This window comes from Plutella xylostella, chromosome 4, assembly GCF_932276165.1.
Source record: "Plutella xylostella chromosome 4, ilPluXylo3.1, whole genome shotgun sequence".
NCBI classification, from domain to species: Eukaryota; Metazoa; Arthropoda; class Insecta; order Lepidoptera; family Plutellidae; genus Plutella; species Plutella xylostella.
Genome location: NC_063984.1, coordinates 10,840,776 through 10,866,594, shown reverse-complemented (window position 1 = coordinate 10,866,594; position 25,819 = coordinate 10,840,776). Strand labels below are relative to the sequence as shown.

The 25,819-nt window shown below is 41.2% G+C and overlaps 2 protein-coding genes across 2 annotated transcripts in view; one reads left to right on the top strand and one right to left on the bottom strand.

The window, feature by feature from the left end:
- Window positions 1–18,769, bottom strand: part of LOC119694537 (zinc finger protein ush) — a 149,529-nt gene extending 130,760 nt beyond the window's left edge. Inside the window, exon 1 of the mRNA XM_038121021.2 lies at window positions 18,582–18,769. Within this exon, the coding sequence (XP_037976949.2) occupies window positions 18,582–18,621 (40 nt within the window). The 5' untranslated portion in view covers window positions 18,622–18,769. The remainder of the gene's footprint in view (window positions 1–18,581) is intronic.
- Window positions 18,770–23,741: 4,972 nt separating this feature from the next.
- LOC119694591 (Krueppel-like factor 10) lies at window positions 23,742–25,239 on the top strand. Its single transcript, XM_038121289.2, has 2 exons — window positions 23,742–24,013; window positions 24,249–25,239. The coding sequence occupies exons 1-2, from the start codon at window positions 23,945–23,947 to the stop codon at window positions 25,053–25,055; spliced, it is 876 nt and encodes a 291-aa protein (XP_037977217.2). The 5' UTR covers window positions 23,742–23,944; the 3' UTR covers window positions 25,056–25,239.
- The last annotated feature ends 580 nt before the right edge of the window (window positions 25,240–25,819 follow it).

Sequence of the window (25,819 nt, the reverse complement as noted above, 5' to 3'; positions counted from 1 at the left end):
AGAACCTCTTTTGAGAATGTATAGTTACAGTATATCAAATTTTTACCTATATCATAAATACATCATACTTACTTTATACTTTAGAACCATTTGCCTCTGATTTCAACATAATAAGTAGTTATCTGTTATTTACAAAACCTATCAGATTATCTGAATGTTATCTGTCAGAGGTCAGATGTTATCTGCCGGAGGGAAAAAATGTTGATCAACTCCCAGTTTAGTTTGCAGACCATGATATCATCACTTTGTAAACTTAGATAGGTATATAACGGCTGTGATAAAAATCATGTTCATAGAAGTACCTAATACACTCGGGAGCAATTTTATTTTATTATTTTATTTTATTTTATTTATTACAATGAAAAAGTACCTGTAACTTATTTACTCGTAAGCCGCAAATACGCCGTCTGTTATATTGTAGTACATTTTACGGCGCATCAGAATACTACCAATACTGTATTCATATTTTTAATTGAATGTAAAACAATTGAAAAATTTGATGTCGGTTTTTTGTAAGAGGAACTTTTTCATTTATAATGAGTAGGTACTTATACCATTTGAGGGATAAATTAATTCGTGATTCTTTGATTAGGTAAAAGTAGGTTTGCTTGTAGTCCTCTATTTGGACATCACATTATGGTCGAGTGATAGAGATTGCAGCGATCAAAGTGTAGACAAATAGACCACTGTGCGGGAGAGATAACGAACACCGCCCCTTTTCAACAAAAAACAAATTTATCTGTTTTACAGTTCAGATACCTCCTGATAATTGTGATTTTCAGAGGTTACGCGAATAAACCATTGAAAATCATGATTTGTTTCGCGATTACGATTACCACTTGGGTATTTGCAAACGCTTTCAGTGCTTGATAAACAGAATGGCCGTCATGAGTTGTTTTAAAATTTAACAAATTCATAAATAGAACATCGGATTCCAACCGTCGTCGCCGGCAGATGGACCGCTATCGGTGGCGATAAGCAAGCGGATGCTGCGATACCACTGGCCAGCGATAATTATTATATCGGCCATTATTGTTTTATTTTTTTAATTCGTAACTTTAGCATCGGGCGATAAACAGCCAGATAGCGTATTCAACTGCGTGATGGACACATGATGTGATTTCAGATCTGATGAGATCCCAAATATAATTTACGCTGAAAGAGAAAATGTTTCGATAAATGTGGCTGTTTAATTTTTAGGTTAGAAGCTGATATGATTAACTGATAAGCAAGACAATCAGAGATACTTAGACAGAGAAAGCATGTCACTATTCCGTCTTCTTCTAGATAAGATTGCGAAAGCCGTATCATTATCGTTATCACATCGCAATCGGTAAGCAAGCTTAATTAATATTTGATCGATCGGTGGAGGCACGCAGCAATGGTTGGTATTTCTAGGCATTATAAGTTATAAGTGTTAATCTCGTTAATCAAATAGATCGCAATCGGCGCGCCCTGACCCAGTATCTGGGGGGCCACTCTATACTAACGAAGAACGAACGAACGAGAGCTGGCGTGCAATCGGCACGTTTAATACGACGAGATAGAGTCGTGGCTCGCACAGCAGCGCTCCGAAACTTACTACTCGTGCTAATTAACTGTGCACCTGACCGACAAAAACCAGAGGTCATACTAACTAGGTTTGGCGTACCCGGCGTGTCCCCTGGTTTTTGCTGGCCGTTGCAGTTAATTCGCACGAGTATATAGTAGTTTTTCGTCACATGGAGTGACCCCCCTGGCAGGGGCGGCGGGGGTGCGCGCGGGGCGGGGGCGCGTAGGGCTGCGCCCGCGCACGACGTGAGAAGCCGTTTATCTCCGCGCGCATCCCGCACGCCATTATTCACAGATAAGGCACGAATATTAGTTAAAGCTGAAATCTGATGCCGATCGACCGATACCCGTATTGGTTTCCTAACCCGTAACTCCTTGCACCAAGAGCGAGAATCGATCGGTGGAAGATAGCACGATGCGTCATGCAGCGACATCTAGTGGTAAAAGACTGTTTGTAAGGTCATGCCTTTGTTGATCGTGGGACTTAATTAATTTGTTAATGTTTTTTGCTTGAGTTAATCGCTGCTGCTGCCACCAGTGTCGCCTGTGTTAAAACAGGCTCTATGTTTATTTAGAATGGCTTTTAAGACCTTGTGACTTGTTATAGCAATAGCTCCCTAGAACTGTGCCTAGATCGCGTACAGAATAAAAAAAAATATGAATCTTATCAAAACTAAATAGATGCGTATCAAAATTCAGTAGCAAGTACATTTGATAATCCGTTCAGTGGCAAGATTAGGATATAGTTTATCGATGTAGAAAAACTTTGGTATCCGGGCCATATCGCTAAGATACTTAACAGTTATACTTAATAATAAATTTCTTATCAGTACAAGTATTGATACACAACTACACATGTATGTACGCAGATAACTAACGTTATCTGATTATGGAATATTTTCTGTAATGTTCATTTCTTTTAACTAAAATGTTAGCATGTTTCTCTTTTCAAACAACAGACTGTTTATAGTTCTTAAACGTAGAGCTCGACAGTTTTTGCTAGATACAATTATCTTATATCTGACCACATACATATATGACACTAGATTCCCCACGTGTACGTACTGCGCGTGTCATTGGCTTCTCTCAATTTAGATTTGGTCTGATTTTAGTGCAATTAATTCTCTACTTATTTATTAGCCTGCAATCATCATCATCATCATCATCATCAGCCAATAATCATCCACTGCTGGACATAGGCCTCTCACAAGGAGCGACACAATACTCGGTCCGAAGCCGAATAGTCTGCCCGAGGTAGACATATTCTTGCACAACTTCGATTTGTTGCCTCACCAACGGCGACCGGCTCCGGTTTGATGTGAGCATTGTACATGACTTTCCGGCAATGCACCACCGAAATTACTTAAACATTAACTACATCCCCGAAGCACGTGTAACGTTGCGTGTGCGCAACACACACACACACACACACACACACACACACACACGCACACACTCACACGCGTATCAGTCGCGATCTCCTCACACCTACAATCCGTCCATCTACCAACTGTCCACTTCCCTCTGTCCCACACCAACGAAGTTAACCAAACGAAAACAAAACCTATTGGCAAGAAATAAGGCAATTCACTTGTCCATTAATCGAAATGAGAGGGGCAAATGAAGCGGTATTGTTAAGAGGTGAAGAAGGTCAATCTTTTAATTGGGATTGCATGATTGTGTGCAATACAGGCGTTAAATGTCTCTGGTGGTGTATGGATCGGTTTGATCTCGGAATGCGTGGATTAGCCGGCGCTTATCGGTTTAACCGGGGGTTACGATGTGTCTAAGGATTTATTGGACATGACTCAGTTAAACTCGAGGAAAAAATATTAATGTTATTGCATAATATGTATTTGCTTAGCTAAATGATTATAAACATGTATTATTCAGGATTACCTGCGCTTTATGAATTTTCTTTAGTTTTCTTTTTACATGCATATACACGCGTTTACAGTATATAAATGCAACATAGTTCAAATTTAACTCCTATAAAACTATGACTCATTATTAGAGAATGACACTACATTTATAACATAATACCCGGATCCAAAAAGTTTCAAACATTTAAAATAAACACACAAAGCTCTTGTTATACCAACAGATAGGCATCGGCTATCTGGGCCGATATCTCGATTAAAATCATCGATCAAGCGGGGTTATCGATAAATTTATGCTAGAGACCGATTATAGAGGCGATACAGATCAAAATTACATATATTTTGAATGTATTGAGCGGATTACGTAAAGTACAGTCAGGCAAAACATTACTAATTGGATTTGGTTGAGTATAATAAATGTATATGTTAAGTGTCTTTTTTTATATGTTTACTATTTACTGATCCTCCAATGATAAAGTTTTTCGTGCATATCCCTTTTTGGATGACTAAGTATATTATCATCGTTGGCAACTGCTTGACAATATTAAAACAGTATCGATTTTTTTTAATTTACTTTACTTTTGCAAAATATAAACACCGCATGTTCCGCTGGCTGTACCGCCATCATATCAAACATCTGACATCGACACACTATCAAAAGATTGGTATCGTATAATACCAGTCGATTCTAATCCACGTAGGTACAAGCGATAATCACTATTCTATGTCATGGCTATAAATTGTAACCAATCAACGCGCGAGTTTTAAAAACTACTTTATGACTTGGAATTACTTAAGTCCTTTTAAAACCAAAGACGTTGGTAAGAAGACCACGAACAGGCAAACGTAGCGTGCCAACCAACCAACCAACGACCTTAGACAAGTACTAGTAGGCTAGTTGCAGAGTGAAAACAGAGTGTTGTGGCGCTCCTTGGGAAAGGCCTATGTCCAGCAGTGGACGATTATGGGCTGATGATGATTACATAAGTATTAATATTAGTTTCATCTGACACGTATTATATTAATTTTATGCGTGTTATTTATGATATTGATTTCAAATATACATAATTTAGTAGTTATAATGGCTACATTATCTTAGTAGGAATCTAAATGTGTTTGATTTTGATCGAGCAAATAATATTATGTTTAGGTAGTAGATAGGTACTTTACAATTAAATCTTTGACTTCTTATTTTTCTAACTCATTCGGCAGCAAAATTTTAGCCAACAGAAGACGCAGCCTTATCAGTAGTAATTCTAATTTCTACGATTCTATCACTTATTTATTATTATTATTGACATTGAGGGCCCATTACACTCATTGTCACTGCATCGTTCGCCCCTCGCGGTTTGCGCCACTCGGGACCCTAGAAGGGCCCTTTATTCCCACGATGGGGTCATAGCTGACGCGTGCCCGTTTTGACTTTTGCGAGGACTAAGGACTACTGGGACGCAATCGGCAACATTTTGTTTCGTTCTTTGCTGAATACCGAGCTAATAATATTATTATAATTATTTGGGGCCGTCCATTAATCACGTGAGGCTCAAAGGGGGGGGGGGGAGGGGGTACTGAAAACCTCACGAAACATCACGAGGGGGAGGGGGGGTTCTCGTTGGACATCAGGTGTATTAATTTTTTGTCAAAAATTAGGTATTTCTGAACCGATATTTTGGACGGCGCAAAAATTTTAACGATTTGTAGTATGACCTATATTTTTTCTAGTCAAAAATTGCCTTTACATAGACTTCCAAAAAAATACACGTCATCCAGGGGGGGGGGGAGGGGGGGTTAGTCCCAAACCTCACCAAATATCACCAGGGGGGAGGGACAAAAAATGAGAAAAACGACCTCACGTGATTAATGGACGGCCCCTTTGGGAAATAATTAGGTATGTCAATATAACTTAACATGTTAAGAACAACTTTGAGACTGGCGATAAATCGCCTTTTAATCTCGTTTTAAAGTCTACAAAACACTGTATCTACCGAATTCCACATCTACAATCACGCGTTACGTCAAAGAGTAGAAACAAAGCAGAATCGACACCTCATATCTCTGTGTGAAAGTTGGTAACAGAAGACGGGCACAGATAAGCTGACGTAGAAGTGACGCGAGTGTGCGTCGCTTGTCTACTCTATGGTCCAGTTTAAGCCAAGTTTTCACTGTACCATCAGTCTCTGTTTGTTTGTTAGAACATTAGAAGGTCTTTGTATGGCTCGTTTCATTAATATGATCTCGGGTCCTGTGTGCCGTACATAGCGATGGAACAAGCTTGGACTTTTGCTACTGGGCCCAACATATAATCTGCAGAACCAATACCATTATATATATTATTTTTACAGATTTAGCTACTACATATCCTTAGTTTAATAAGCCTCTAAATCGTCGTAATTCGTACCCCATTTGTGCGGATCGCATCTGGGGGCATAAATACACAGATTTGCGGCAAAAGCATAACTTTGCTCACAATAGCGCGTACATCTCTGTGCGCACTGCCGCCGTCATTTGCTTACAAACAAGGATATAATGCGAGCGCGCTGCGCAGGCGCAGGTCACAATAAGCCTTTGATCTCGCCGGTCCGTACAGTCGGGGAGAGAAGCATTTTGGAAATTGTGGTGTTAAGGATATTATAGGTGATACGGCTCGCGACCTATCTCATGAGTACCAATGTAAAGCAAGAAGCGGAAACACCTCTTACTACCCCTTCGGGATTAAAGTCATGAGCATAATATTATGCATGTATGACATATGTGTGAATATTATTGCCCATCTAACATGCTCTAACTTCTATTAAAAATAAATAAATAAATATCTCAAAAGCAGCAAAAGCTTGGTCCTCGGCCTTCCTCATCCGGCTACTAACAGCTGCTTACTTGTCTAAGTTTTTCGAACAATTGAGGATGAATATAGCCTGTGAACATAACCGATTACAGGCAAAACTCTTACGTTAAGGAAGGGATAATAAGATATATGATGAAGAATAATAGGAGAAGGCAGCCGCCTGTGGTTGAATGAGGCAAACCCTGGGCAGACTTTAGTTGTTGTGAATCTTGAAAGGTGAACTTTAATTACTAGGAGATGACTTGGATGGTGACAAACATGAATGCATCGTTGCCCACTAACAACATTCGTAGATAATCATAGATTCAACGATCATAATATTTTATGTAAGTAGGTATGTTATACTTAATGGATTATGCTACTTCATATGCTATAAAATAGCCAGCCACCTTACAACGATATAACAAATTTTCTTGTTAATAAAAAATATATTAAACCTTTATGTCGTCGACTGTACATTGTGTTTCGATTTGTAGATACACAAGAAGATACATGAAAAGTGACATGTCGTTTCGATAAAGCGCATTTGACATTTGAAACAGTAATAACTTTAATAAGAAAATGGTATAGCAGTTGCAAAACGACCCAAAAATACGTGTTACTTGTTTTATTGAAGATTGATTTTTATTTCCGAGTCATTTCGATCGAACAAACAAACTGAAAAGAATTAATTATATGTAGGTACTTATACAGGTTTTTAAATACAGATTTCCCAAAAGAATTTGGGGATATTTTTCGTAATATTGGGTACTTACTGTTTTATATTTGTGATTTATTTTGTGAGCAAATAAATGATGTGTCTAATGTCTATGTCTATGTTTAGAATTTGTGTTCTGTTCGGTATTAAGCCCTTATAGTGTTTACTTTTCGACTTGTTATAATCTTTCTATAGATATCTCTCTGCTAGAATACATAAGTAAGTATACAAATATTTCGGTGGACTACCCAGCTTATCCTTTTATACGTATGTAATACTTATATCTGGGCATCATGAAACAAGCTCTTAGACTAGGTACTTCTTACAATGTCTTTTTGAGAGTACACGTTCAATAGAATCTGTATCTCAAAGTGACTGCGTATTTCTATTATTTTTAACGTCGTAGGTGATATTTATATGCATAGATAAAAAAAAGCTTTGCAAGGCTTTCGTTCTTGGACCCATACAAGATCGTTAACCCGGCCCAACGAATGATAGAGTCCAATTCTCTATTATTCAGTTGGGTAAATCTCATCTGGCGCGTCCACGTCGCGGGAGTGGGCATTGCGCATCCTAGTAGGCCGGGGCGCTGCGATGGCAAAGTTCAGTGTGAGGACCCAGTACTGTGGGGTATAACACGGTCCCCTGCCTAGGGTTACAGGTGAAGACCTCAACGGCAACAGCGGCGGAGAAGACAGGCTTCGGAACGGCAATGTTGGCGGAAGAGGCACCGGATCTGGAATACCGTTAGGCGCGAGTAAAGTCCAACTTGAAAAGCGGCAGTTCCTGCAACGAAACCAGCTCCCCACGTATCGACTTGTTCTTTCCTGAGGATTCAGCTGGGGACGTCGAGAGAGTGCCACAGATGCTGGGCAAGTTTGTGTCACTTAACTGTGTCCCAGGCGATACAGCGCTTGTGGAGAGGTCACTTCACCCGTGCCAGGCACGGATCACAACACGGAGAGCCACAGTTACCAGTTATAAGCTCATATAAATGGACGTATATTATGAGCGCTAGGGGTGTCTCTCGACGGTGGGAAAGTCCATTGCGACTTATTGGCCAGTCACCGCCCGCCTTAAACTGGGCAGCCCCCAGTCAATTAGGTACTGACCCGTCCCTCATTGTTGTGCTTTATTGGGGTAAATAGAGCAGCAAGTAAATTGTACAAATGATGAGTCATTCATTTACCCAACAACAAAACAAAACATAAAATTGCACCAAACACAACCGACCTACGCTTTGCCACATGGAATGTTAGGACCATGACACCTGGTCAGGATGAACCTGTCGACGACATTCCATCGGTACGAAAAACAACTACCATCGACAGAGAACTGCTTCGTATGCGTGTGGATGTGGCGGGCCTGCAGGAGACGAGATTATCGGGAGAGGGCAGTCTGCGCGAGGAAAACTACACTTTCTGGTGGAAAGGCAGGGACGAAGGCGAGAGACGTGACTATGGTGTTGGCATAGCTATCAGAAACCATCTGCTAGACTGCACTGAATCACCGGTTTGCATATCCGAACGCTTAATTACTGTTCGATTCATGACGGAATCTGGTCCAATCACAGTAGTATCAGCATACGCACCGACCCTTAAAGCCGAAGCACATGTAAAAGAAGCTTTCTACCAAAGCCTGGGCGAGTGCATGGAGGGAATAAGCAAGTCCGATAAGCTTGTCCTACTTGGAGACTTTAATGCGAGAATTGGTCGGTCCAACGAGAACTGGCCAGACTGCATGGGTAAACATGGAATAGGTAACATAAATGACAATGGCCAACGCCTTTTAGAACTATGTGCCACACATCAGCTTTGCGTCACCAACACCTATTTTAAAAACAAACCTGCACATAAGGTTTCCTGGAAACATCCTCGCTCGGGTCACTGGCATCAGTTAGACCTCATCATCACCAGACGGCGGGACTTACGTTATACGCTTAACTCTCGCGCTTACCACAGTGCTATTTGCGACACCGACCACGCCCTCGTCATTGCCAAGACTCGTCTTACGTCCAAAAAGTTTCATGCTTCCAAGACCAAAAATAAGAGACAAGCCATTCTCAATATTCCACGTAGACCAGATGAGGCACAACTAACAAGGTTCCATGAATTTATAGAAAAACATTTATCGGACAGCCACCTCAAAGGAATAATAGACCTGGAGACACTTTGGAACAAAATAAAGGTGACACTGCTGGTAGCTGCTAAGAGAGTATTTGGCAAGAAGGCTAAAGAGAAGACAGATTGGTATTCAGAGTTCGAAGAACTTCTTCAACCACTCGTTGAGGCCAAAAGGAAAGCACATATAAACCTGGTTGCCAACGGAAACGACCACACAAAGAGTGCTTTCAAAATTGCTAAAGCAAACCTCCAGCGTACCGCACGGCAATGTGCGAACCAGTATTGGATAGACCTCTGCACATCCATACAACATTGTCACGACATTGGTGATATTCGAGGCATGCATCAGGGAATCAAGCGGGCCATGGGACCGGTAGCTAGAAAACGTGCGACCATCAAGGACACGGACGGGTCCCCGATAAGCGACAAATCCCTCCAACTAGATCGCTGGGCGCGGCACTACAACAATTTGTACTGAGGAGGTAAACATCAGTCCTGAGGCTGCTAGAACTATACCTCATTTTCCTACACTTGAAAGCCTAGATACACCCCCTACATTTGCCGAATTTCTGCGCTCTCTGCAAGCATTAAAAACCGGGAAAAGTACAGGCAGTGATAACATACCAGCTGAGCTGATCAAGCTTCCAGCCGCTACTAATCCCTTATACGTGCTGCTGCTTCGCTGTTGGGAGATGGGCACTGTGCCACAGGAAATGAGGGATGCTAACATTGTCACACTTTATAAAGGAAAAGGAGACCGAGGCGTATGTGACAACTACAGGGGAATATCACTGCTTAGTGTCGTAGGTAAAGCTTTTGCCAGAGTCATACTGTCCAGACTACATATCTTGGCTGACAGAGTATACCCAGAGTCACAGTGTGGCTTTCGCGCAAACAGATCGACAACTGACATGATTTTCACTCTTCGCCAGCTTCAGGAAAAATGTCGTGAACAACGCAAACCACTATTTATGGCATTCGTTGACCTAAACAAGGCTTTTGACACCGTCAGCAGAAATGGCCTCTACGAAGTCCTAAATAAAGTCGGTTGCCCGCCGAAGATGCTCGCCCTAATCAAGTCCTTTCATGATAACATGCGCGGGTGCGTTGTTTTTGATGGGGATGTATCAGCAGCATTTGACGTCAACCGTGGAGTAAGGCAAGGCTGCGTTTTGGCTCCAACTCTCTTCGGCATATTCTTTTCGGCGCTTCTATCTGCTGCCTTTGATGGATCCGAGGAAGGAGTGCACCTGCATACGAGACACGACGGAAAGCTCTTCAATATAAACCTTTTGAAGGCCAAGAGAAACCGTCTTGACCTACTCGTCAGAGAACTGCTCTTCGCCGACGATGCCGCAATTGTGGCCAACACCGAAGAAGAACTTCAGCACCTGGTCACGCGATTTGGTCGGGCATGTGACATGTTCTCAATGAGTGTAAATACCAGGAAAACAGTCGTTATGGCACAAGGCACAACTATTCCGCCTACGATTACACTCAACGAGTCCACGCTGCAAGTGGTTGACCACTTCTGCTACCTAGGCTCAACAACCACGTCTAACTTGTCCAATGACAAAGAAATTGAGTCCCGCATTGGCAGAGCTTCAACGGCATTTGGAAAGCTGTACACAAGGGTGTGGAGAAATTCTAAGCTCGCCACCCGAACCAAAGTCCTTGTGTACAATTCATGCGTTCTCAGTACCTTACTGTATGGTTCTGAAACTTGGACAACCTACAGAAAACAGGAGCGCCGTATTAACGCATTTCACATGCGCTGCCTGCGGATAATTATCGGAGTCTCGTGGAGGGACAAGGTTACGAACGAATGCGTCCTCAACACCACACGCACGACCAGCATTACTGCCATCCTGAAGCAGAGACGCCTGCAATGGCTGGGACATGTCCTAAGACAGGACACAGAAAGACTGCCCCGTAGAGTGATGTTGGGACAACTGGCCAATGCTACCAGACCAGTCGGGCGGCCATTACTGAGATTCAAGGACTCATGCAAGCGCGATATGGACGACTTCGAGATAGATAAAGATAACTGGGAGTCCCTGGCATTGGACAGACCAGTATGGAGACAACTGCTGCATCAGGGCAAATCAAAACACGATGGGAAATGGTTGGAAAAGTTAAAAACTAAGAGGCTTAATCAACATCTGGAAGCATCGCCAAACCCGAATTATGCCTGTGTCCGATGTGGCAAGCAGTGTAAGGCCCGTATAGGCCTGTTCAGCCACATGAGAAAATGTGGCTCTCAAAACCCACAGCCGCTGTAACAATCATCTGTCAAGATGCAGTGGCCAATGATGATGATGAGATAAAAAAAGTAAATAGCTTGAAATAACATAGGTCTGTATCTATGTAAAGCCACATTAACCGACTTCTGTTTAAAATTCTAAATGAAACAGGCTCGCATTGACGAGAGATAAAAGAATACTAGTTCCTTATCAGCCGTCATGCAGAGCTCAAGTGGGCAGTGTTCGTTATCAGTAGGGAATATAATCAGTTGTACCGACTCCAATTACATCTTGTTATCAGTTTGGAATACGACAACTTATTGGTGATCTGTTACAACATTTTTTTAACCCTTGTGAAAATGTAGGTACGCATCTTATGTGCACACACACACACACACACACACGCACTCACGCCTTGTACTAATGTACTCCCTTGCGGGGTAGGCAGAGGTGCATTGCTGCACCCACTTTTCGCCAGAATGTTATGTTAGTCCCAATGTAATAGGGGGCGGGCCTATTGCCATTTTACGGGCACATCCAAGACCCGAGAACAAATATCTGTGTTTAAACAAATATCTGCCCCAGCCGGGAATCGAACCCGGGACCATCGGCTCAGTAGTCAGGTCACTAACCACTACGCCATTCGGTCGTCTTATGTGCAGGGTGTTGCAAAACTGGTATAGTAAACCGAAAGAGGATGGTTACGTATTGTCAAAAGTTTTTAACAAAAATGGTTCACAATAATGAAATCGAAATTACCCTTCGAAATGACCCTAAGGGACTTTAAATTATGATTTACTATACCTTGGCAACTCAACTTTTATATTTGATACTTTGCATGATAGTGTAAATAATTTTTTATTATTATTAATGTAAATGTAATGTATTAATGTACTTAATTTATTTAAACTGTTAATTTGTAATGAATAATTAGTTTGCAGTGTCAATATTTGCATGATTATGATTAATTGTTTGGCAATAATTCTTTAAACTAATATCAATGTATGTAAAACTTATGATTGAATAAAGGCTTTATTATTATTATTATTATTATTATTTATACCTTGGCAACTGCTGCAAAACTGTGGTTGCAATTTGTGCCCGTGTTAACTTATTGCGTGTATGTTTTGCGATTTTTAGGGATCCGTACATAAAATTTTAAAACGGAACCCTGATAGTATCACTTTGTCGACCTTCTATCTGTCTGCATCTGCAGGAAACTTTCGTAAAGATTTTTCATTTATATGAGAACACTGTTGCTAAATTATCTAGTAAATAGTCACTAAGCACATTTATTATAATATGAATTATGTGTGGTGTGTTTACTCTTAAGAAGGTACTGTATATAGCCCTATTATTTAAAAGTATTTGTGAATGTACCTACTTAATACACTATCTGTGTAAACCTAAATAAATAAATATATTTCGTTTTAATTTTTTAATTTAAAATGGGAAACGCTGATCTTGCTGGACCGATGACTTTAGGCAAGTAGCCGGTAGTGCCTGGGTGAGGAAGGTGGCAGAGAGTGTTGTAGTGCTTCTTAGACGAGAGGCCTCTGTCCAGCAGTGCACGACTACAGGATGATTATGATGATGATTTTACCAACTGGATTTTGAGCTCATCTTTAAACCCCTATCGCCCGAATTCATAGAACGAACTGCCTGTTTAAAAAGGGCTTGCAAGTGTCATCATAATGATGTGAATAATACTCGAATTTTTACTTTCTATCTAAAACAAAGAGTCGACTTTCGGGGATATAGATAGGAATGCACAGGACAGTGCGTGTTGCCAGTGATGACTTACGGAGCCGAGACGTGGTGCTTCACCAAAGGGCTTATCCACAAGCTCAGAGTTGCTCAGCGTGCTATGGAAAGGGCTATGTTAGGCGTGTCCCTGCGAGATAGGATTCGTAATGAAGAAATCCGCAGGAGAACTAAAGTTACCGACATAGCCAAAAGGATTAGCACGCTGAAGTGGCAATGGGCTGGCCACGTAGCCCGCAGAGCCGACGACCGCTGGAGTAGAAAGGTTCTGGAGTGGAGACCCCGTGTCGGCAAACGGCGTGTCGGTCGCCCCCCAACCCGTTGGTCTGATGATCTGCGGAAGGTAGCGGGAAGCCGCTGGATGCAGATGGCGGGTGACCGTTTGGGGTGGCGATCGTTAGGAGAGGCCTATGTCCAACAGTGGACTACAGAAGGCTGAGAGAGAGAGAGAGCACAGGATTCAATCGTATAAATCGATTAGTTAAGAGCTGATTAAGTAATCATATTTGAAACGATGCCCACATCAACGATTGAATAACTAGCTTGGTCTGTTGTTACTGGGCGAGGTTCCGTTCACCTTTTATCGACAAATGTCTTATCTCGCTTATTGTTGGTAACTTACTGATAAACATTCGTTCGAACATACCAGTGATCGACGGTTACAAATATAGCTGTACTGAAAACAACTTCAACCAGAACGATGGTCTCGTAATATACTTTAAAGAAAACCTAAAATGTACATCAACTGAAATAAAGCTTTTAGAGGCAAATTGTATCTTGACTATTATTAACAACAACATAGCTCTTATCTCCATTTATAGACCAGCAGCCTTCAAAAACACGGATAATTTCACATCATCTTTGAATGAATTGCTACAAAGTTTATCGTCCTATAAAGATATTATTATTGTAGGTGACATTAACATCAATATTAATGATAACTCACATTCTTCTCGATATCTTGATGTCACTGCATTTCATGGACTATTGCCGGCACACCAATATCCAACCAGACTGAGTAGCTGCTTGGATCACGTTCTAGTCAAGTCAAATTTAGAATCGTTTACACTTGTCATGCCATCATCCATAACTGACCACGGCGCCGTACTATTCTCAGTTGATACAAAAATTAATAATTCCTTACCACGCGCAGCTAGTACTTACACTAAGATTGACCATGACGGCTTACAGAGATCCATTAGTCGGATTGATTTTGGCACAGTTTTCGATTGTAATAATGCAGATACAGCGGCAGAGGTTTTTGTTAATATCCTGAAAAAAGCAATTGACACCAACACCAAAACCTGCCTTATCCCGAATAAAAAACGTATAATAAAGGCTTGGATTACGCCAGGGTTGCTACGGTGTATGCGGCATAGAGACCGCCTTCACATGGACGCCAAAAGGGACTCCGAAAACCTTATTCTAAAAGTTACGTATACGAGATATCGTAATTATTGTAATAAATTACTTAAAAAGCTTAAAAGAATTCATGATCAGGAGGAAGTTACAAAAGCGGGGAAAGATTCGAAAAAAATATGGACAACTTTAAAAAATATTGCAAATATAAATGTCAAAAAGGAAATTTCCAATGATTTATTGACCTCTTACGCAACTCCACGAGAATCAGTAAATGGGGCAAACAAATATTTTGCTGATATAGGTAAAACTCTAGCAGAGAAAATTCCAATTCAAAGCAAACCTATGGATTTTAGCAAGTTTGGTGCAAAAATGTCTTACCCTAATTCATTTGTTTTGCTTGAACCAGATGAAAGCGAAATTGAAACTCTAATAATGACACTACGCAAAAACTGCGCAGTAGGCTGTGACAGTTTATCCACAGATTTTGTCAAGACATATAAAAATATTATTGTCCCTCCCTTAACTTATCTTTGCAAACTTTGCCTCGTCTCGGGAGTCTTTCCGAAGATATTTAAGAAGGCACTTGTGACTCCAATCTACAAAAGTGGTGACAGAGGCTGTGTCGGAAACTATCGCCCAATCTCTGTTCTTCCCGTTCTCTCAAAAATCCTAGAGAGACTGATTAATAATAGACTTGTCACATACCTGAATGCCAATAACTTACTTTCTGACCAGCAGTACGGGTTTAGAAGTGGAAGATCCACATCCGACGCAGTTCATGAACTTGTGGATCATGTTGTTAAAAATATGGACAAGGGAGAAAAAGTACTCTCTATATTTTTAGATCTGGCAAAAGCGTTCGACACAGTCTCTGTGCCACTATTACTATGTAAGCTTGAGAACATTGGGGTGAGAGGTATTCAACTGAAACTCTTTGAGGATTACCTCTCAGACAGATATCAGAGAGTTAAGATAGGCAATTTCCAGAGTGATGATCTACCCCTAACCTTTGGTGTTCCTCAGGGCAGCATTCTGGGACCAACACTATTTTTGGTATACATTGATGACCTTAGCAGACTTAAGCTACCGGGGTGTAAAATTGTCTCCTATGCTGATGATACAGCTGTGTGCTTTTCCTCTAGGTCATGGCGTGATACATTTAATCTAGCACAATATGGGTTCGATATCATAAATAGGTGGTTAAATGTTAACACATTAACATTAAATACTGATAAAACTAAATTTATTGCCTATTCCATCACAAATCGTACTCGACCCTCACCTTCCTTTAAAATTATAGCTCACACTTTCTGCAATAACCCCAATGGCCCTAACTGTCGATGTCTCCCTCTAAAAAGTACAACTACTATGAAATATCTCGGCATTCTGCTCGATAAGAATTTATGTTTTAAAGATCATGTAAATATGTTGGTCGGAAGAGTGCGTAAATTAATATATGTTTTTAAAACCTTAAGACATGTCCTTAAACCCAACATCCTAAAAACAGTCTACTACGCTTTATGTCAGTCCATTATAATGTATTGCATTACTGTATGGGGCGGTACGTGCAAAACTACCCTACTCCCCCTTGAAAGAGCACAAAGAGCAGTATTAAAGGTTAGCACTTTCCGTCCATATCGCTTCCCAACCGCACAACTCTTTAAGTTTTGTGAGGTGCTAAGTGTTAGGCAGCTTTTTATTTTTCATACTATACTTTTAAAGCATAGGGAAACTGCGTATGACCCTAGTTTAAACAGAGGAAGGAGAGGTTTTAAATGTCATTTTCTTGATTTATTTTGCCCAAAAACTTCGTTTTCACAAAAGTTTTATCCTTTTTTGGGGACATTTCTATACAACAAAATAAATGTAGCTGATGCAATTTACCCTCTAACGATAAATGAATGTAAGATTAAACTTAAAGTTGTGTTGAGCACCTACAATTATGAACAATCAGAGAACTTGTTAGTTACAATTAAGTAAATTCCACCAATTTCCAATTTTCTGCACTACAAGCACTTTTGCATGTTGCATGCTTAGTTTAGTTTAATAATATATTTTTGAATATTTGTTTAAAAATGGAGCAATAAAATTTGTTTTAAACAGGGAGGGAGCTGGTGCCTGAGATACAGGCCACCACCTAGTTCAGGCCCCAGCGCTCTTAAAACTTGTACTGTGCTTAGTCCTAAGTCAGTTTGTAATTTAATTTTAAGTTGTGTACATCTATTTATTGTATTAGGCTAAGCTTATTGCTCAATAAAAATTTATTTATTATTTATTTATAACTGCTTAGTTTTAACTTATTGTCCTGATGTCATTGTATGGCTATTACTGGAAATGGTATATTATAATGTATGTTTATATGTAAATGAGTGATTTCTGAAGAAACACAAGCCACAAAAGTTTTATATCCGTGCCGGAAAATGGTTTAAATAGCTATGAAAAATATGTAGGGTACACATTTTGATCATTAACTGATTATAAATAGCCCGAGAGATTTAATGAGTGTGAGTTCACCAGGATTTATCAAAAGTTACACTGCTATGAAAATTTTAATACAAAGATTGATGACTAATTTTTTTAAATTTCTTCTTGTTAAAAAATATATTCTTTTACTATTTTTATGATTAGGTAAGTACCTATTTCGAAGTTTCGTCAATTTTCATTTTTGTATAAATTTCATCAGACAAGGTTTTAACTTGAAATTTATCAACCGTCATTCATTTTACAATTTTTACATGCAAAAATGCTATTTTTCCTAGGGGAGCAAACAATTATTTTCATCCTTCTTTCAGGCAATTCTTATCTACTTTCAGAGCATGAGTAATGAAAAGTATCATAGTTCATAATCATAGTTTTCCGTAGATAACAAAATAAAGCAACTGACTTTTGACCCGCGTGTGATAACGACAAAACACATCAGTAATTAAGTCATACAACTTTCAAAAGAAATTTCAACAAATCTTTATCTTGTAGTGAAATAGCTGAGATAAGGCGGCGATATTTTCAGACATAACAGAGTTTCAATGCTGGCAGCATTTCTTCATAATGAAGTAATCATTATAAAGTTTTCAACATTGTTCTTATGAGGCAACATTAAATCATAAGATAATTTTAAATAAAAAAAAATATTCAGTACTTTTACATAATAATAAAATCAAAAACTATTTAAGTACATTAAAATTTGCGGATTAATCATAAGGGTGTTTTTTAAAGTAGGTATTTAATTCAAGATCTGAACAGTAACAGCTTGAGATTTTTTAGTTTATAAGTTCTCTCTTTCTAATCTGCACTTTATTTGCAGTTTATATCAATGTAGGTACCTCTTAGCTCACTGGGGTATCTCGGTCGGGAACAGCTACATACCTTCTATTTATTTATGTATGTAGGTTCCTTTATGTTATCGTTTGTATAATAAATACTGTATTACAGGTAAATAATATAATACGTAAGTGGCGATTACGCCGATACGAACTTACTATTTTATTATTATTCTTGAACCAAATCACCTACTCATTACGTTCTACTTACCATAATATCTTATAGTTTCATAGGAAATAAAGGCGTTCGTTGAAATCAACAAGTTAAACTAGATTGTCTGTTCGCACTGCTGATATAAAATGGGTACTACAGTTTCAACCGTGGAAAAGTTGTGAAAATGACGGTAGCAATAATAACTAATTGGTCTACCTATCAACTGAAAAAAACAATATTATGATAAGTAGTTTCAGGTAAATATTACGCATACCTACTGTTTTTATATTTATACCAAGTTTGCCGTGGTGGCGCCAATTTTCATGGTGTATCATTGAAGTGATGACATGATGATGCTCCACAACATTCGTATAATATTTCAATGCTTCCCGGCATCATTCTCCAAGTGCGAGCCAGAATCATGAACTTGTAATCATTGAACCCACCTCAGCGATACAAGAGCTGTTATCAGTTATTGTGACCGTGATACACAAACAATCAAACACATTAACAGTCCACAGATAGCGGGTGAACGAACCCACTCGCATTCAATGCGAAATAAAATCTTAAAACAAACATAACACTGTTGCTAAAAACTTTTAAAAGTGACCTTTTGTGGCGGCAAAGAAAGTTATGTTAGAGACTTACGTTTTAAAGGTTTGGGGTTGCTTTGTTTGCGGCGAGACATGACCTAGGCCGCCGTGGCTGGCTGCAGTTGCACCATCACACACTGTCACAAGTTGTAGCGCGGGGATATCGTCACTCGCGGGCGGGGGCGTGCGGTGCGTGCGCTCAGAGCGGTGGCGGCGCGCCGACTGGCGGGAGGCGGGCCCGGCCGTGAGGCGCCGCCCCGGCCGCCCGCCCCGCCGCCCGCCCCCTGCCGGCGCCCCGCGCCTCTCCTGAGACGCTGCACTTTGAGGGAGGGATGCTGGTTTTTTCGCGCGAGCTTTTCGTCTTCGCTGCACTTGCAGGTGTTAATTGAGATGTTATTGTGTTGTGTGAGATGGTTTGTTGTTGTTGTTTATGTCTCACTTGGTGACTGAAGGATTTGTAACATTATCTACAGTAGTTAGTAGTAAATAAATAACAAGCTTTTTTGGTTCTACAAAACTTTCGGTGTCTACCAATGAAAGACAAGTTACTGAACTTCAACGCAGGCTTAACTAAGGCTATTTTAAAGCTTAGGGTACCTACATATTTATAATAAATAAACACCTGTTCCCCGTGCATGTGTATAATTTTAATTGAGACCTTGCATTTTAAAACAGATAAAAAACATATTTTGATGAATCTTGTTCTATGTAGGCATATATTACATAAGATACGCTTCTCACTGTACATTATTTTGAACTCACGTGGTAGGTTACGAGCCGTATCGCTGTTTTTGAATGAGTACAATGCACTGAAGTTGTCGAGTAAGTGGGCAACCCGACTGTCAGATGTTTTCAAGCTCCCCGAAGGCCTCTGACTACCAGGACGGTTTAACGTGTAGTCCGAAGCACGGAAGCGTCCAGAAAAGTACCACTTGAAATCGGTCACCCATCCAATGGCTGACTGTGCCATGTGTTGCTTAACCTCAGTGATCAGTTGTGATCACTGAAGCCAGCTCGACTACGGACGCTTCATATTTTTGTCAATTCACGATGTTTCACGATATTCGGGATAAAGTTATCTGTGTTATATCTAAAAAGTTATTTCAGTAAGTGTCAGCATGATTATAATACCACTGTTAACCTTTAACAAAATTATATAAAAGGGGCAGTAAAAACAATTATAATAGTCCACTGAACAACATGAGTCCTTTCCCAGTTTGTATAAGTTTTCTCGTAATGAATTTACAGTGCCTAAGATACAAATCGATACAGATTTTAGGAGTCCTCTAAAAACTTTATTCGTAATACCATTTTTATATGTTGATATTCAAAATTATTGTATCTACCATTTTTATATTATGTTGTAAATTTTACATTCAAAATCGAGCTGCAAGAAAACTTTGCAAATACTTAGTAGTTTCTCTACTACTCACGGGCAATGAAAAGGTTCCACTGAGAGGATCACCAAATTACTCTTAAACGGAAAAGGCTACTTTAATAACGCCTTCTGCAACATTGGTGTACATTTAACAGAGCATCAGGATTTTACCAACTAAAAACGGTAATATTTTGTTCAAATTATAAATTAAATGTTTGAAAAAATGTAAGTCGTTTGGTGTTGGAATTTTGCGAGTGGAAATTTTTCATTGCCTTGAGTCGAGAGAGTGAGAACTTCTACTTTGAGTAGTTGGATAATGAGGGCTGCGGCGCTTACTTACTCCGTTGGCTCAGCGGCCCAAAGTGAGTCTTGGCCTCCGATACAAGAGATCACCACATTCACCACTTCTGATGGTGCAGTCTCCCGTAGCGGCGCTCCTAATATCAGCTCACGATGACAGTAGGCTGATGCTGATGATGATGATAAACCACAAGCAGTATTCACCTTGTAGCCTCGTTAACGAAATTATTTCAATGCTATATTAGAAATAAACATGAGGAATAAAATTCCCATTCATCGCCAGTGCGAGCAACTGGGAACAATCGTTTCGTTTTCGTGACTTTATAGATGGAATGGAATAGTTTTTGTTTAAATTTTAATCCATTTAATTTTTAAATTATATTTTGTTCAAATTTCTAAAGGTGTTCCGAACATTACAGGAAGGCGCAATAGATCCTTCAGAATGCCCGCACAAGCAAGTACAGCTTCTAAATGGTCACTCGTTATCGCTTGTTGACCAAAGTTATCCTGTATAACTTTGCGATGGTTGGTGTTTTTACACTATATTATAATTTTGTACTTTACACCATACCTAATAATACGAAAACTTTAATTCACGTTCCAAATTTTTTTGCAATAACCTAAGTTTGATCCTTTATCTTAAGAAAATAAGCATCTGTGCTAGAAGAGGTCACTCTTTCTCTAAACTAAGTTCTTTTTTTTTACATAGCTTCATCTACAGTCGGCCGTTTGAATAAACTATGTTAACTATTTTTATGTTCCTGCCTGCTAATAATACTTCATGAGAATTCTTAAATATCGTTCGAAGTTAACTGGAAGAGAATGCTATCAGCATTAAGTTCGCCTAAGTGAACAAATTTACTAATGTAAGTAAAATAAAGAATTAATGATGATATGTACATAGAACTGACCTAACTTAAATTAATAAAACCATTACCCACACAGATATACCACGTCAATTCTACAACACCTTTCCACTTCAGTTGAAGATAAAAAAACTTCCCGTGACGGAGGCCTACGCGGCTACGCGCTACGAGCCGCTACGCGCGCTCGTAGCCGGGAGCAAAAGACATCAACGCACGCACTCTACTTTCATTTTTCTAGGAGTGGTGGGAATTATTTAATTTTACTCATCCCATTATTACTGTTTGGGTTTCATTATTATGACTAGTGATAATGAAATAAGTAGTTATATTAATATGGATGGTGGATAACATAAAAACTATGTATACTGTTAAGTATAATAAATAACCTTTAATTTATATCCGATAAATTGAGAGTGGCAAAGGCACATACCACGATTTTCCTTTATACAGGACTAAAACGTATTGTACTGTGTGTAAATTCACTTGAACACTTTTTCCCTCGATCGATAGTAGCTCCATCTGTGTATCATATCTAGAACCAAATCCTCAAGTGCCGTAGCACTCAATCGTGGCTTATCAAGCCGCGAGCTTCATAGCCCTCCGACTTCAGTAGATTGTTTACTCTCACGTTCAACGTGATATCAAGAGATGGCGCTAAATTCGGAATTTAAACAATCCACTCCCATGAATGAAAGTTTCGTAATCTGCTCATAATATTATTATTTATGTTAACGTTGGCTTTCAGAACCTGGTATGACAAAATGTGAAGGTTTATAAAATACTGTGCTATCTCTCTCTTCCTCTCCATGAAAAATTTTACCGTATGTTAATTTTCTTTTATAACCTACCTTCAGTATTTTGGCTTATATGTAGAAAGTTTATGGTAAATCATGAAGTTAGTTCCAAGCTAAAGGCAAGCTAAAAATAGTTTTTTTGTTTGCTGTTCTGTATTTAGATGCTGACAACCGCTGCATACCTACCTCAAACAGGTTTCTTGTTTCTCAAGGTTCATTAAGTTCAAGATATAATTAGCACATCACAAAAATATAAATCCTATGTACAGTCCGGGGCAGAGAATCCTGGCCCCTCCCAGAGTCGCATCTGAGAGGGTCAGATTTCTTAATTTTAGAATATACTTTTAGGTACCATAGTAAATTGTATTGTACACACTTTTGCCTTTTCGTAGATACGTGACAGCCACGCTTCAAACTCATAACATCCCTCTTTTTTGACATGGTGGTTCAATAAAACAATGTACTGCATGAAAAGTTTAACTTTTATTTCATGTTTTAAAAAGAAATAAGTCTACAATATGTTTTTGCATATCATCATTTTCTCTGTATCGATCGACGAACAAAGTGGTGATTAGTACCTGAAAAAATATAATATATCAATTGGTTAATTTTAGAAACATTCGTATGTACCTACGTACATACACATGAGTAAATAATGGGGAAATACTTATTGTGAAACCGACTTGCTTTTCCAGTCAATGACACAGTTGCGTGACTCACTCGATCAGTTTTAACTTATTCTAGAAACTACCTAGACTTTGTTTGAACACTTAATTTAGTACGTGATTCAATACATCATTTTGTTGCAATTTACTTAAGTAAATACCAGTTTACTAATAAGTTAATGATACTTACAGGTCTCTTCATTAGCATAAACCGTTAAAAGGGAAAATTTAAGTAGATACCTAATATTATGTTTGTTTACGTGATCTGTGTCATGTACTCCTATATACTTACAAGTAAGTAAATCCTCGTAACATAATGTACGATGTTTATTTATTTACGACATCATTTATCATGGTCAAGGCTACAACTTATTTAGCAGAATATTGATAAGAAAATAAATAAAATAATACTTAATGAATGTGTAAGAGTACTTACATACAGGAGATATAATTTAGTATGTTTGTAATTCTTTCATGAATCATTAAGTACTTACTAAACTGATTCGGAGGAAACTTTACAGTCATACAGCTTTAAGTAGGCACATCAAATAACTGATACTTACCTAGATATAAGCGGAAATCTCTACTCCTAAAAATAACTCCTTAGGGCTGAACAAATTATAAAAATCTAATTCCATCATTATCTGTAAAAAAAATACTAGAGTAACGTCATGGAAGTAGAAAAATTATTTCTACTTCCATGAGTAACGTAAACATATTTTGGGTACGTATTAAACACGTTATAATCAAATAATACGGATACTATCTGTATGAATCACGTAGACAGCCGGGCGAGGCTTATCTACCGAGGCCGAGCATTGTTTACTACACATACACATACTTACATACACATACAAGTAGACCACAGTGGGCCTCATCACAACTTGCATCAGAGCAGAGCGAGCGGAGCGAATGCAGACTAAAGAAGTAACTGTGCCACTCCATGTCGATGACTCCGGGTCAACGACACCTGTCTATCAAAAATGCACCCAAAACTTCCGAAACAGCTAGGAGAGCTTCGAGCGGCGAATAGTAGAGCCATTGATGGGCGCACTCGCGACCTTGTCGCGCCCCCGCCGCGTCACGGGGGCGCGCCGCTGACGTCACACAGCGGCCGCGTCACGAGCGCCGCACGTGAACAGCACGCCGCGCCACGCGCCCGCTGCGTGATCACCGCGCCCCCATTGGCCGCCGCCGCCGCGCCGCCGCCTCCCATTGGTCGGCGCCGCACGCTCGCCGCATACGGAGAGTGCCTCGGCCGGCGACCGAGCGCAAAGCGGTTTATTCGTCTGCCGCTCGCCCAGCGACCCACACGTCCCCGCAGCGGAAACGCGGATACTTCACACACTTTACTCTCATACTTTGTGAATTGAAAAGAAAGTTTTATTGCGTTGAATGATCAAAACTTAACCAGAATGTCTACTCTTCTCGAAGTTTGCGGACCTCTGTCCCCACCGTCAACTCCTCCGTTGATGGAAAACAAAGTGAGTGTTATTGTTATGATTTTCACTAATATTTAACTTTTAATAATTTTAAATTCCCCCAAAAAATCCCAAATAATTTATTCTAACTCCTCAAAAAAATCCCGTACTTCTAATGCCCTCGCCTATGTTTTTGTGCAATCGAAAGTATCTTGGTCCGGCGATCACGCCTCGATCACGCACCGCGCGCGTGCCGCTCTCGCCCGCTCACTCATGTGCGTCCGTCCTTGTCCCACAGATCGAGCTGCCGCTGAAGGTGGCGCTGAAGCTGTCGCGCGGTGCCGGCCCCGCCGCGCCCCCGCCCGGGCTGGTGACGCCGCAGCCCTCCGACTCCGAGGGCGAGGAGGAGCTGCTGGCGCCGCGCGCCTCCGTCATCATGCGCGCGCACAAGGACGGCACCTGCAGCCCCGAGCCGCTGCCGCCGCCGCCGCACGTCAACATCCTCAAGACCCTCAAGTTCAAGATGAACCGCGACCACAGCTACTCGTACGCCAAGTACGTGGCGAGCCAGAGCCAGCAGCGCGGCGCACGGCCGCCCACGCCGCCGTCCCCCGCGCCCCCCGCGGCCCCCGCGCCCCCCGCGGCGGAGCGCGTGCCGGCGCCGCACGCGGGCTGGGTGCCGCTGGCGCCGCGGCCCGCGCCCGCGCTGCTGCTGCCCGCGCTGTGGCTGGTGGCGCCCGCGCCCGCGCCGCGCCGCCGGCTGTACGAGTGCGCGCACCCCGGCTGCGGCAAGAACTACTTCAAGTCGTCGCACCTGAAGGCGCACGCGCGCACGCACACGGGCGAGCGGCCCTTCCGCTGCGCGTGGCCCGCGTGCGAGCGCCGCTTCTCGCGCTCCGACGAGCTGTCGCGCCACCGCCGCACGCACACCGGCGAGAAGAAGTTCGGCTGCCGCGTGTGCAGCCGCCGCTTCATGCGCTCCGACCACCTCGCCAAGCACGTGAAGCGCCACGCCAAGGAGCGCGCGCCCGCGCCGCCGCTGCGCCTGCTGCCCTCGCCCCCCGCACCCCCCGCGGCCCCCGCGCCCCACGCCGCCGCTGTCTGAGCCCGCCGCGGCACACTGTGATTCCGATCTCAAACTTTAGTTCGACTCATCTTCAAGACTGTCCTATTGTTACTACTTAATAAGTCGTTTCCTAGTTTTAAGCGTATGTTATTTTATATTTACGTTGCAGACGTTAAGTAAAAGAAGTAATAAGTATAATAAAAGAGATATTTTATACAATTTAGCCTGTCGTTTCACTGTCACTGCACCCTCACTTGTTGCCTTGAGCCACTTTCATCACTCGGGTCGAGCGTGACTCAACACTGCACTCAACACTGCACTGCTGGTGGGCCACGTAATCACTGCACTCCGTGGGAGGTTCACTGCACATCCTGGTGTGTCACCGAGCGGCTGGACCGCGCCGGGGGCGGGGGCGGCGGCCGACTGCCAGCGCCGGGCCTCCGCGCCGCGCGCAAGATAACAACACCGCACGACACGCGACAATGCGCCTTATCAACACGCAGATAGCGACTAAGCCACACTAATTTACAAACAAGGAAACGAGATAATTGTCCAACACGCGCTTGACTGGTGCTCTGGTCCCTCTTAGAGACTCGGGGACTTTGGACCCTCACAAGCCGAGAGCGTGTGTACAAGGAAAAAGACTAATTTAATAAAAAATCGGCGGTGTTGAAACACCGAATTGCAGTTGCATCATCAAGGAAGTCATGCCAGCTACAACAATGAAGGATCGATGCTAATCGTGACAATGGATCCTTCGTTTACCAAAGTACACTTGGCAAGGTCTCAATTAGACACAGTTT